Source organism: Lampris incognitus, chromosome 3 (genome assembly GCF_029633865.1).
Source record: "Lampris incognitus isolate fLamInc1 chromosome 3, fLamInc1.hap2, whole genome shotgun sequence".
Taxonomy (NCBI): domain Eukaryota; kingdom Metazoa; phylum Chordata; class Actinopteri; order Lampriformes; family Lampridae; genus Lampris; species Lampris incognitus.
The window spans coordinates 79,761,633-79,773,603 of record NC_079213.1 but is presented as its reverse complement, the minus strand read 5'-3'; the positions used below and the strand labels follow the sequence as shown (position 1 = coordinate 79,773,603).

The 11,971-nt window shown below is 45.2% G+C and overlaps 2 protein-coding genes across 5 annotated transcripts in view; one reads left to right on the top strand and one right to left on the bottom strand.

Moving 5' to 3' along the window:
• fryl (furry homolog, like) overlaps nt 1-6,889 on the top strand; it is an 82,474-nt gene extending 75,585 nt beyond the window's left edge. For 2 of the 4 annotated variants that reach the window (XM_056277721.1, XM_056277719.1), the window contains 8 exons: nt 33-182; nt 419-517; nt 1,335-1,403; nt 2,993-3,010; nt 3,982-4,092; nt 4,594-4,787; nt 4,886-5,122; nt 5,373-6,889. In XM_056277721.1, coding sequence (XP_056133696.1) covers nt 33-182; nt 419-517; nt 1,335-1,403; nt 2,993-3,010; nt 3,982-4,092; nt 4,594-4,787; nt 4,886-5,122; nt 5,373-5,442 — 948 coding nt within the window. In that variant the 3' untranslated portion in view covers nt 5,443-6,889. The remainder of the gene's footprint in view (nt 1-32; nt 183-418; nt 518-1,334; nt 1,404-2,992; nt 3,011-3,981; nt 4,093-4,593; nt 4,788-4,885; nt 5,123-5,372) is intronic. The other 2 variants (XM_056277718.1, XM_056277720.1) reach the window with 2 other exon arrangements.
• A 25-nt stretch (nt 6,890-6,914) lies between these two features.
• On the bottom strand, nt 6,915-11,229 carry zar1 (zygote arrest 1). The gene is made up of 4 exons (XM_056277717.1): nt 10,588-11,229; nt 10,423-10,515; nt 10,273-10,347; nt 6,915-7,455 (listed from the first exon to the last, which is right to left on the bottom strand). The coding sequence occupies exons 1-4, from the start codon at nt 11,227-11,229 to the stop codon at nt 7,312-7,314; spliced, it is 954 nt and encodes a 317-aa protein (XP_056133692.1). The 3' UTR covers nt 6,915-7,311.
• Between the last annotated feature and the right edge of the window lie 742 nt (nt 11,230-11,971).

The window sequence follows — 11,971 nt, the reverse complement described above, 5'->3', positions numbered from 1 at the left end:
GGGGGGCTTTGCGTCCTTTTTTCTTTCTATAGAACATTCAGAGGAAGTTTGGTTCCATTACACATTCATCTGTGCGCTTCCTTGGGGAGAAGCTACAGCGAATGGGCAATCAGTTTCTCAGCTCTCTGGAGGTCATGACCTCACGCTCCCAGTGCCCCACTGTGCTGCTGGATGCAGAAACGGTGAGGCTGCTCATTATGGTTGCCTCTAATGAATTAATGTAAGGAGTTGGATAATGCTTTACTACACAAACAGCCATGAATTTACTTTGAAAAATTAAAGTATTTGTATGCGAGTGCAGCACGTTATGCATATTTCATGCCACATCTTTGTGCCGCTGTGTGTTTTCTAATTTTCATACCATGTGTTGTGTGCAGTCATAGGTTAATGTATGTTATGTCCTGTCTCATTGATTTAGCTGGTCTCATGTGGACTTCTGGAGACTCTGAAGTTTAGTGTGCTGGAGTTACAGGAACACCTTGACACATACAACGGCAAGAGAGAAGCAGCGGAACAGGTACGTCTCTCCACATCGCTGCCCATCAATGCTCACTTGCCCGCCCATACCACCTGCAGGGCATCCTAAACCACATCCATCACTGGTCCTGAAGTGTCATGCATGCAAATTTTGTTTCAGTGTCCAGCTTACGTTAAGTGACTGTCTCAAAATGTTCTCTTATCTCAGAAGAGATGAGCTTGAGGAAGTATGTGTATATTTCCCTTTATCTCCATATCCTCCTGCAGCTCACTGGACTGCTGGCAATGAGATAAAGAGTTGATACTCAGCAAGATAAATGGCCCCCTCTGTCTCGTCATTAGGGCAGCCATTGAATCAGCAGAGGGTATGAGTGAATTTAGCTGCCGTTAGTATCTACATTGCTTGCGACATCCCCTGCTGAAGGGCTATAAATAGGCCTCAGCATTCCTAAATCAGTTAGAGAGGGGCAGGCAGGAGAAAACAGGGAGGCAGTGGAAGGGGGAGGGGAGGAAGAAGAACAGATGAGATTGCAGAGGGTTCTGGGATGCAGGGGTACTAATTGAATGAGACAGCTACAGTCCCTGGAGGGTTGAATGCCACCCCCTGCTTTGAAGCAGGTCTTCTTTAATTCGCTAAGTACAGCACGCTTATTAAATCTACCCCCACCACCACCACCGTCATCCAACTCTTACTATATACACACACACAGGCACATCTACACTCCAAAGGATGCAGTGTAGTAATTCACATTGTTGTCTTTTTCCTCATTCCTCTGTGAATGCCTAATAATCATACTGTCTTTTCTCCTGCCTTCCCTTTCTCTTGCCCACCTATCCCTCTCTCCTCAACCCTACAGTGGCTGGAGAACTGCAGGAAGACATTTGGTGACAAAGACAGCAACCAACGACCCAACACTCAGGCCCAGGTAAGAAAGAACACTTAAACCATACAAAGCACATGCCTGAACATCACATCTGTGTCAGTCAGGACATGACAGTCCCCTAGACAGTAATTTGAAAAGTCCTCATAATTTTACTAGGTTCTGTTCAAAGTTGTTGCCAGTTCACTAAGATTGGATGCTCTTGTAGGGCTGTTAAAAACTTTTAGGAAATTGAAGAGCAATTTTTTTTCAACCTGAGATTCATATCCTTACCAAAGTCCTGTCAGTATGATTTGCACTGCATGTAATGCTTAGATTTTTTCAATAGGACAATGTTTGTCACCTAATATCATTTTCTCGATCAATATGATCATTTCGTGAAGCAAGAGCCAGGTGTAATAAATTAATTTAATAGGAAAGAAGATGGATACAGATTACAGAAGAAATGGATGTAACTGACCTTGGTTGCTTAAAGCTCTGCATGCCCCCCCCCCCCCAGTGGCGCTGATGCTCACAACTAGCGAGAGCTTCTAGCACACACTTTTAACTTTTTACTCAAACCTCTGCTCTCCACACTTTTGAGTTCCAAGGAGATGCTTTGCTATGAAAAATAAGAAAACAGATTAACACTAGAACGACCAAGACGATCATTAAGACCGTTTTGGATTTTCAAAGTTTAATAACTTTGTGAAGAAGAAAAAAAGATACAGACCTGCTGCTCCCTGAATTCCCCTAAAATTGCATATATTTGCATTTAAAATGAGTTTTAGATCAATGGCACAAAAAAGGTTATGATAAGTTCTACCTAAAACGACCATGAGCAGTCATCATGACCGCCTCGTAATTTGTGCGTGATCGTGCAATGACATGTCACTATTTATGATGTGTTTTGGTCGTATCATTTCCCTCACGAAGTTCATTGCACTGTCCTAGAAAAAAACTAGCGTCCTCCAGTGCAGAGAAATAGTCTAAACTTGATTTTTGATTATTGCCAACATGTCTGGTTACAGACGCCGTTTCAGACGCACCATGACTACCACTGAGGTGTTGCAGTATTTACAGATGTTGGACAACGGCCATTTTAAATTGTTTGAAAAATAGTATTAAAAGTTGTCAAAATGTTAATTTTGGTATCAGTTAGTTTCCTAACAGACATACTATACTAATATATGTAATGCATTAATATCCCGATTGGGTATTTATCTTGACAGAATATAGAGTTTAAAAACCGGCCGTCAATTTGACCACCCATGGTCGTTTTAGGTAGGAGTGAAATCCCGGTCGTTGTAGTGTTAAACTCTGTTGCATTGTCATCAGTAAAGAGAGAGATTTTTTTTTCTTTGCTCATCCCTCCTCCCTCTTTTGTAACTGTCTCTCTTTCTTTCTGTGTGGTATTCTGCAGCGCACACACATAGGGATGTATATATGTGCTCTGTATGTTTCTGTAACTGCTGAGGTGAGCTCTTGTGTGTATTGGCACTGAGCCTTCCCTGACCTGTATGAAAGAAAACTGATGGGCTTCACCCCTTGCCTGTGAGGTCGCTGTGTCACAGCTGCCATGTTGAAGGCTCACTAATTTTTTTGGTCTTTCTCTTCCTTTTTTGTTTTTGTGACCTGCTCACCTTCTTGCTTAGCAAATGGAGAATCTAGCAGTAAGTGGTTCTCGTATTCTAGACTTGCAATAATCATGACATCTGGACAAAACACTGACCATTTCATCTCTTTCTGTCTATATGTAGCTGCGCTGTTGACAACCACAGACTGAGCTCTCCCATTCTGTAACCCTCCTCTCTCTCCAGCACTTATATAACCCAGCTCAGCCCCCCTCCACACACATCAAATTATGTATCTCCCTAAGTGTGTATGCCAATATATGCTTTACTCATGGTTACTTCTGAGCTGGAAAAATCAGCTTCCTATCCCTTCTGTACTCCAAACTGATTGTCTGTAGATACATTTCTAAACTCCTAATAAGTGTACACAGTTGCTGTTCATTCTAGAAGGGGATATCACTCTGGGTTATCAGTAGGAGAGGATGGATGGGTGGATGGAGAGAACCATATTGCTGTCTTATTTAGATTTCTTAAATCTTGCATGTTTCCATTCCCATACCTGTTCAAATGATCTTTTTTTGCCCCTTCATGTCATTTTAACATTTTTTTTTCTCCCTCCGCATTTTCCCATAATAGGATGAATTCTCAAAATCGGAGTCAGTTACTTTTTAGTTTGGTTTATTTATCCAGTAAGCCATACCTGGTGGCAATAGCCCATAGGAAGCGTGACAGGTGGTTTTGAGTAATGGCATTCTTAATTGAGAGCTAAATGACTAATGCCAATATGACTTGTCCATCAGCCCCCCACTTGTTCCACCTTGGGCTGAACTGGATGCCAATCCTCCTCTAGTCCGCGTTAACCCTTTTCATCTCCTCCTTCGTCTCTAACCCAGGACACACATCTGTCTAATTATGTGACCATGTGAATGATAACATTGCAGAGCAGCCCTTGTTCACCTTCAGTGTGCGATTATCTGTTCCTGTGTGTGCGCGCACGTGTGTGTGTGTGTGTGTGTGTGTGTGCACGCGCGCGCATGTGTGCACACGCGCATGTTTGCACGTGCGTGCAGGAGCTGGAGTTGTGTCGCAGGCTCTATAAGTTGCACTTCCAGCTGCTGCTGCTCTTCCAGGCCTACTGTAAGCTGATCAACAGGGTGGATACCATCAAGAGAGAGGCAGAGGTAAGGGTAAAGCTGCACAGTAGCCTGTGTTTGGATTACTGCTTGAATTGAAGTGGTCAGTGGAAGAAGACAGTTAAAGGTTTAGGTTTATCACACATGTCTAACCAGTGTAACATGATGCTGACAGAGATCAACGGTGAAATTTGATGACATCTGCAGTTAGCCATTTAATTGGGTTTCCAGGTTTGGCCAGGTAAAGAATTCCTCCAACTATCAGGAAATGAAACCATCTAACTATCACTATCTGAATATTTGGACTGCAATAGACCACAATTAGGGCTACATGGACTATCCTACCATAGTCTAGCTCTGCTGTGTTTGTGGCTCTTTGTGGGGCGGCAGATTAAAGCAGTCTTATGAGATTGACTGATTTCTCTGAGTGATGGGGTCAATATTCTAGTTAATCATTGATCAGTGCTAACATTTTGTATACTGACTTCCTTTGACTGTGAATGTTGCAGTAGTCTGATCTGCATGTGGTTGTGTGTGTCTCTCTCAAAGGTGACCAACATGTCTGAGGAATTGGCTATCCTGGAGAGCTGTTTGAAAGAAGCAGAGTCAGGAAGTGATGGAGAAGAGGATGTGTGTATATCAGACTCTGCCCAGACCAGTACTGAGACAGCCATCCAATCACTGATCGAAACACTTAGAGCTAGAGACTTCAGTTCTGCCCTAACACAGGTCAAAATCTTCAGGTATGTTGAATAAAACCACTCCATCGAATCTTAAGTTTTATTTCTTCAGGAATGCACAACACTGTTAAGTTTCAATTAAAAACTGCCCCATTTTACAGGTCCCTGTGGCCCAACGACATCTTTGGCAATGAGACAGATGACGCGGTCCAGACCCTTCTGCACATCTACTTCCGTCACCAAACGTTGGGCCAGACGGGCTGCCTGGCAGTGGTGGGCCCCAGTAGGGACCTGTCTCAGGCAAGCACCCGTCTCATGGAACTCAACCTGCAGATCCGTGAGGCATTGAGTCAGGCCCAGGCCTGCCAGCCCCACACCACAATGATCAGCACTGGACTGTGAGTCTATGGCACCACAGGCCACAAGCCTGGACTGGACTGGACTGGACTATAGTAGCCTCCCTCTGCTCTACCCAGACCTTGCGTGTGCTGTAGAGACTGGATAGACAGCGAGGGGCTTCGGAGGAGGACTAGAGAGACTCTACCTATAAGGGCTAAAGGATGTGTGGGAAAAACTGTGACTCTTATTAATATATATTATTTCATATATATGAATACTTAAAGCTAATATCTTTTTTTTTTTTTTCAGACCAAGCCAACTCGCAAAATTCAGCTGCAATAAGTCATTTGGTGGTGCATTTGTTAATAAGATCGGCTGAAAGAGGGGACGAGTGAGTAGCAAAGGAGGTAGTGGGATGGATGATGTTAGTTAAATGTTTTGGGATATTTTTTTTTTGTGGAAGTCATCTAATGGGCCTCCTGTACTGGCCAGAGTCCAGTGGCCCTGTCAGCCTTCAGCTTTGAGCTGTTCTTGAAGCAAGTAAGTCGTTCCTAAAGAAAAGCTGGATGTGTGAGACAGTCCTGGCAAGATTCATAAGCAAACATAAAATCTAATAAAAAAAAAAATCAAAAGCATGCTTGAAAGAGGAAAGCACTGCAAGAATATTTTTTTGAGAAATGTATTTTTTATTAGAGCTAACATCCTAGGTTGTAAATGTTAGGATATTTAACATGTAATTGTAACCCTGGGGAGGCCGTTTCCTCTCAGGGAGTGTAAAAAGAGAAATATATGTTTATTGACCTGCTTTGAGAAGAGCGTTGCCTTCAACAGGTCCCCTCGCGAAACTCTAACCAAATAAGTAGCTGCCTTTAGAGACTTTTGACTGTGTGTTAATATATTGGATATTCTGGTATACACACACAAATGCATAATTGCACATAGGTGCAGACTGGCTACGAATCATTATGGAAACAATAACTTATTTTACTCTGTATATATTTTAGAAAATGTATAGTTTAAAACCAGTATTTTTCCCTTGTACTTTTGTGTAATGCACTGTTAATCCGATTAGGATGTATGAAGCTAATGTGAGAAGAGAAAAACCAAGACCAGTTATGAGTCATTAATGATCCGCTCCACCATTGTAATCCAGCCACAGACTTCGTTTCCCAAAGACTAGCTTGGTAGGTGGTTGTGGGGCATCAGGGTTCATTTGAAATTCGCCAGTTCTCTACCAATCGGATAATAGTGGGGGGCTCTTAAATGGCTTCTCTCTCTCTCTCATTAGACCACCACAGGCCATCCAAGCTGAGTCCTATGCATTCCTTCTCTCCACTGTGATCTCTCCGTTGGCCCTCCTTCCAACACACTGGCTCTGGTTAAAGCCCTGTGGGTTGTTTGTCCATGTTTGCTGAAGCCCGTCACAAGGCTGTTCGCCTACCACCATTTTGATCCTGTGTTCCGAGGGGGAAACGGCTGCCATCGAAGCTTCGCTATGCTCGCTGAAAGGCACCGCTTGCTGCCAAAATTGCAGGACGTGAACCGAGATCTGAATGCTTTGTGTAAAAACTTGTCATGGCACATTGTAACAATCACTGTACTCATTCCTCAGCTTCCCCCCCCCCCTGCTTGTCTGGTACATTTGAATGCTGTTCTTAATTATTTAATGGATATTGTTTACCTGGAAGAGTTATGTAGAGGTGCATTACTTTTTTCTCATTGTTCACTCACATACCAGCCTTCTCTGGATAAATAAAAACCAATCATTAAGTAAAGCGTTTGTAGCTTTTGTTTGTAGCCATTAGGAATAAAATGTTGCAGATGAGGGTGCAGTTTCTGCATCTTGCTTAAAAGGATGCACTCGAACCAAAGGATTGGCAGTTACACCGAGTTTAATTAACAAATCTCATGGCTATGAAGCACTTCCTCCAGACCAAAAGGTGGTAAATGCTTGCCAAATTCAAACCGCAACCATTACATAGACCTTGGATCTACTTGGAAAAATACAAGCTTAGAGACACCAGGTAGGTTGTCGGAACAGTTGCTCAGCCAATGGAAAGCAGGTGTCAAAGAATGTCACAGCAGGTAGTGCTAGATAGTACGTTTTATTTGACATTCAGTAATCGTGCAACGACGACTTTGCGGCCTGAATTCCCAAACCCCCCGTGCTCTACACAGCTTCCCCGGACGTCCTCGTGAGGGATCGGATTGTGGTGCGTACGGACAAAGATACGGTGAAGTCGCTCCCTTAGATGATGTATTTGAAGCTGAAGGTGCTGTCGCAGGAGAGCCGCTTGCTTTTGCATCTGCCGCACAGGTCCTGCCTGTGGGGTCGTGTGGGGTCAACGTGGCGCGGACTCACCGCGCATGAGCAGCGCGCCTTATTGCAATTCTGCAAAGAGTGGGAGTTAATTCAAATGTCTAGTTTGAAAGGGGAAAAAAAATCAAGCATAGATAAAAACCCAGTCATTTCAATAAGAATAGAGAAGCCAACAAAAATGTTCGAAAAGGAGCAGGAGGAAGTTGCTTATAATTCCCTGCCCCCTCTAATACACCCAAATAATAAACTTCGTTTTTCCACACAGAGCATGTCATTCTCAATATCTCAGACAAAAAAAAATAATTTCCAATAATCAATAACATCCACCATGGGTGTCACGGTCATGAGAGGAGCAACACCTCATCCTTGTCCATCCGTTATCCAAGCGGCTAATCAGAAGTTGGGTCGCTGGAACCCATCCCAGCAGCCACTGGGCGGCAGGCGGGGAGACACCCTGGACAGGCCGCCAGTCCACAGGGTCAACACATTCACACCTAGGGACAATTTAGTATGGCCGATTCACCTGACCCACGTGTCTTTGGGCTGCGAGGGGAAACCAAAGCACCCAGAGGAAACCCAGGGAGAACATGCTAACAGGATGACCCCCATGATATGAGGACCCGGGGTCCGAACCCAGGACCTTCTTGCTGTGAGCCGCAGTGTATAGTGCGCCACCCTCATCCTTGTACCTCTTTAAAATATTTTTGTACCTCTTTTGAATCGATTCAAAATTGTGCTTTCCTCAAGTTCTTCACCATTCCACAAACTTACCCCATAATTTGAAATACCCACACTTTTGTGAGTGTTACGAATAGATCTTGCTTTGTACAGTCTTAAATTCTACCAGGTCCATGAACTTCATAGCCTGTGAATTTAATAACAGTTTGTTAGTGTTGCCTATATCCTACATGGTTTACCATCCTTATTGCCCTCTTTTGTAGTACACATGACGATTGTAGGCATCTCCACACCATAATTCAGATATGGCAACACAAGTGAACAATACAGAATGTACAACGCTTCATGATCCAGAATGAGCCTCGTCTTCCCCAGAACTCCAATGCTCCTTGCCCTTTGTGTTTTCACGAATCTTACAGACGTCTCCAGCGGATTTTATGGTCAAGTTATCACCCAGCAATGTATTTTCATATACCCTTTCAATGTTAATATTGTTGGTCATTACTTCTACTTGTTACTGTGAAGGCCTGTCCAGGGTGTCTCCCCACCTGCCGCCCAGTGGCTGCTGGGATAGGCTCCTCCAGCATTCCCGCCACCCCGAGTAAGGATAAGCGGTTTGGATAATGGGTGGATGGATTACTTCTACGATTTCCAAATAAACGTAAGTTTTGTTCAGATTTAATAATCCATTTCTGTCAGACCACATTTAACTTTCATTTTAGCTGTGAGCAACTCCAAAAGCTCCTGTAGATTCTCCCCGGAACAACAAATGGTCGTGTCATCCGCAAATAAAATGAATTTAAATAGACGTTGATATACAGAACATAATTTAGGGTCCAATACTGACCCCTGTGGGACTTCACAAGTAACGTCCATGCATGCCGATTTGTAGTCACCTGTGCACAAATTGTCCGTTTCCCATATAACTTTTCAGCCAATTTAGCCCCACCACAAAGTAATGTTTCATTTATCAGACACTTAAATCTATAAATACTCCCACTGCATATTTCTTCTTAACAGTACAACTAGTTATTTCTTCCATTAATACCATATACTGTTTGATACTGACAATTTGTTCCTAAAAAATTAAACCTTGCAATATAAACTTTTCCCAAAATCTTAGAGAACTGGGAAAGTAAGGACATAGGCCCGTAATTGGTAAAGTGATATCTAGCCCCAGCTTTGTATAGTGGGATAACTTTAGCTATTTTAATATTACATGGTGATGTACAGTCCAAAGACATGTAGGTCAGGTGAATCGGCCGTACTAAACGTTCCTAGGTGTGAAATGTGTGTCGGCCCTGTGATGGACAGGCGGCCTGCCGCCTGTCCAGGGCGTCTCCGCGCCTGCCGTCCGATAACTGCTGGGATAGGCTCCAGCATCCAGGGACCCCAGTTGGGATAAGCAGCTTGGATAACGGCTGGACGGAAGAAAATGTACCCGTTTTGAAAGACAAGTTGCAGATGCAAGTCAATGGGTTTACAATAACATCAATGACTCCCTAAACTAAAGCCACATCAATTCCATTCAGTCGACGTTTGGTTCTTACTCTTGTTAATATTGTAACGATCACGGATGAGTAGACACGTTGGTCCTTGGCAAACGGGTCGGACCCTTTAGTCGACTGGTTAACGTTGTCGCTTGCGGAGCGGGAGACACGGGTTCGCGTCCCGGAATTTCGCTGGATTCGGGGGGGGGGGGCGGCCCGGCCGGATGGTCACAGCCGGGACGCGAACTGCGATTTCCCGCACCGCGGGCGACAACGTTAACCAGTCGACTAAAGGGTCCGACCCGTTAGCCAAGGACCAACGTGTCTACTTATCCATACACGTTACACTACCCCCCTCCTTCGGGAAGGCATATCAGCTCCCTCACGCGCTTCCAATGACCTCACGGTCTCACCATTCCACTTCTGACACCAATGTAGCGAATTCGGGGGGCAGTCCGGGGACCGCCACAGCCGGGACGCGAACCCGTATCTCCTGCACCGCAAGCGACAACGTTAACCAGTCGACTAAAGAGTCCGACCCGTTAGTCCATGCACGTTACAATATCAATGATTCCCTTTCCTTCTACAGCTCTCAGAAAGATGGAATTCAAAGCTCAATAATCCTCAATAGCGCCCAACTCTTTTGGCTGTTGTTAAACCCAGTTAGGTGGGTGTGTGTGTGGAGGGGGTTACAGCGATTCATTAAAAAAAAAGTCCTTACTTGGCATGTGATGTCCTCAACGCGGAATGGATTCATGTCCGCTTGACACTTCCTACAGAACTGTTTGAAGTAGACCTGGAAGGAGAAACTTGTAGTTAGATTCCCGAGGGTAACATGATGTGGAGGCTCGTCGGACGCCGGTAGTTTTACCTTGTTTGTGCCCTGAACGCACCACACATAAGCGCTCTCCCATCGCAGGTTACACTCGCGGCAGTGGAAATAGCCATACTTCTGTTCGAGGAACTAGGGGGGAGAAGAAAGGAGTCAGATCCTAGTTTCGACACGTAGAGTTTGAGATGGGGGGGGGGGTATCACCTGGAACTTCACGCGGTTCTTGGCTTTTGACCCCTCCTGTGCGGACTGCGCGTCCCCCGCGTTAACCGGTCGCTTGGCCTTGAGGTTTTTGCGCTGGGCGGCGGGTTTCTTCGCCGCGTCCTCCGCCTCGGCTTTCGCTTCCTTCGTAGCTCCGCTTTCCCTCGCGGGCCCGGGCGGCTCGCCCGTCTGAGCGGACGACCCCACCGCTTTACTCTCCTCGAAGATGAAGGAGGTGACGCTTCTGTACGTCATGGGCGAATAGACGGCGAGGTTGCGGGTATACCGCACGTCGCCTTCCTTGGGACTTCCGACCGGCGGGGCTTTCGGTCCGCGCTTCACGTTGACGAGGGTCCGGGGCCCGAGTGCGCATTGGACGGAAGCTTCGATCCTCGGGTTGACCTGCACCGCCACGTCCCTAGTGTTGGCCTTTCTGAGCCTCGGGGTCAGTTTCGGGTTGATCTGGGATAAGATGGATTTCAGCTTCGCCCGCTGCTGGTTATTGTAGGCGTCCGCGTCCGCATAGCTGGACAGGTGACTCCCGAATTTCCTCCCGCTGTCTTTGGGTCTGTGGTACCTGCCGGTGTATGGGTTGTACGATGAGTACAAATAGCTGTCTATTGACTCGTCACGATACGTAGCCATATTGATCAGCCAACCTATGCTCACTGACATACCCATTTAAATTAGACTGGCGAGGCCATTAGCTCTAATTGTGATCAGGTGTGGCACTGCACGCTCTGCCCGAACCTAAACTGGCGAAGACTTGGACAAAAGAAAAGACAAAACACGAGTCAACATGGTGCAACTTGAACACAACCACCATCGCCATAGTTTTATTTTTTGTCCAGTTTTAACTATACTTTATTTGCTTGACATATATGACAATATACACAACTGTACATCTTTTTCAGACAGTAGTAGGCTACTTCTTGTTTATATAGTCCTACTTATCGACCATTGGCACTGCATGGTTGGAAATACCCACGTTTTCTGATGATATGCTTGTTAGACACCCTGTGCGCCAATCGCTCTCTCTCTCTCTCTCTCTCTCTCTCTCTCTCTCTCTCTCTCTCTCTCTCTCTCTCTCTCTCTCGCTCGCTCTCTCCCTCCCTCCCTCTTTGTCTCTGCCTCTCTCACTCATACACCTGCACATAGTTTTGCAACATTAAGTGAGAAGCATGGTTAGCCATTGGATGGAATAGCAATTAAACCATCATGTTGTCAAGTAAACCTTTGAAACCGGACCCCGTGCTGCTTTGGTGATGGCAGCCGTTGTGTTGCTGTACTGGCTGTACGTATACCTGATGATGAACGTTGCACTACTTTCACAGATAAAAGTCACCCTTTATGGACGGCAATTGTAGTATAATTAACACAGCTATGT

Excerpts from the sequence above, each read along its gene's own strand:
- zar1 (XM_056277717.1), bottom strand. The coding sequence starts at position 11,229 with ATGGCTACGTATCGTGACGAGTCAATAGACAGCTATTTGTACTCATCG. Across the intron at positions 10,516-10,587 it reads AGAACCGCGTGAAGTTCCAG|TTCCTCGAACAGAAGTATGG; the intron begins GTGATACCCCCC and ends TCTCCCCCCTAG. Across the intron at positions 10,348-10,422 it reads GCGTTCAGGGCACAAACAAG|GTCTACTTCAAACAGTTCTG; the intron begins GTAAAACTACCG and ends TTCTCCTTCCAG.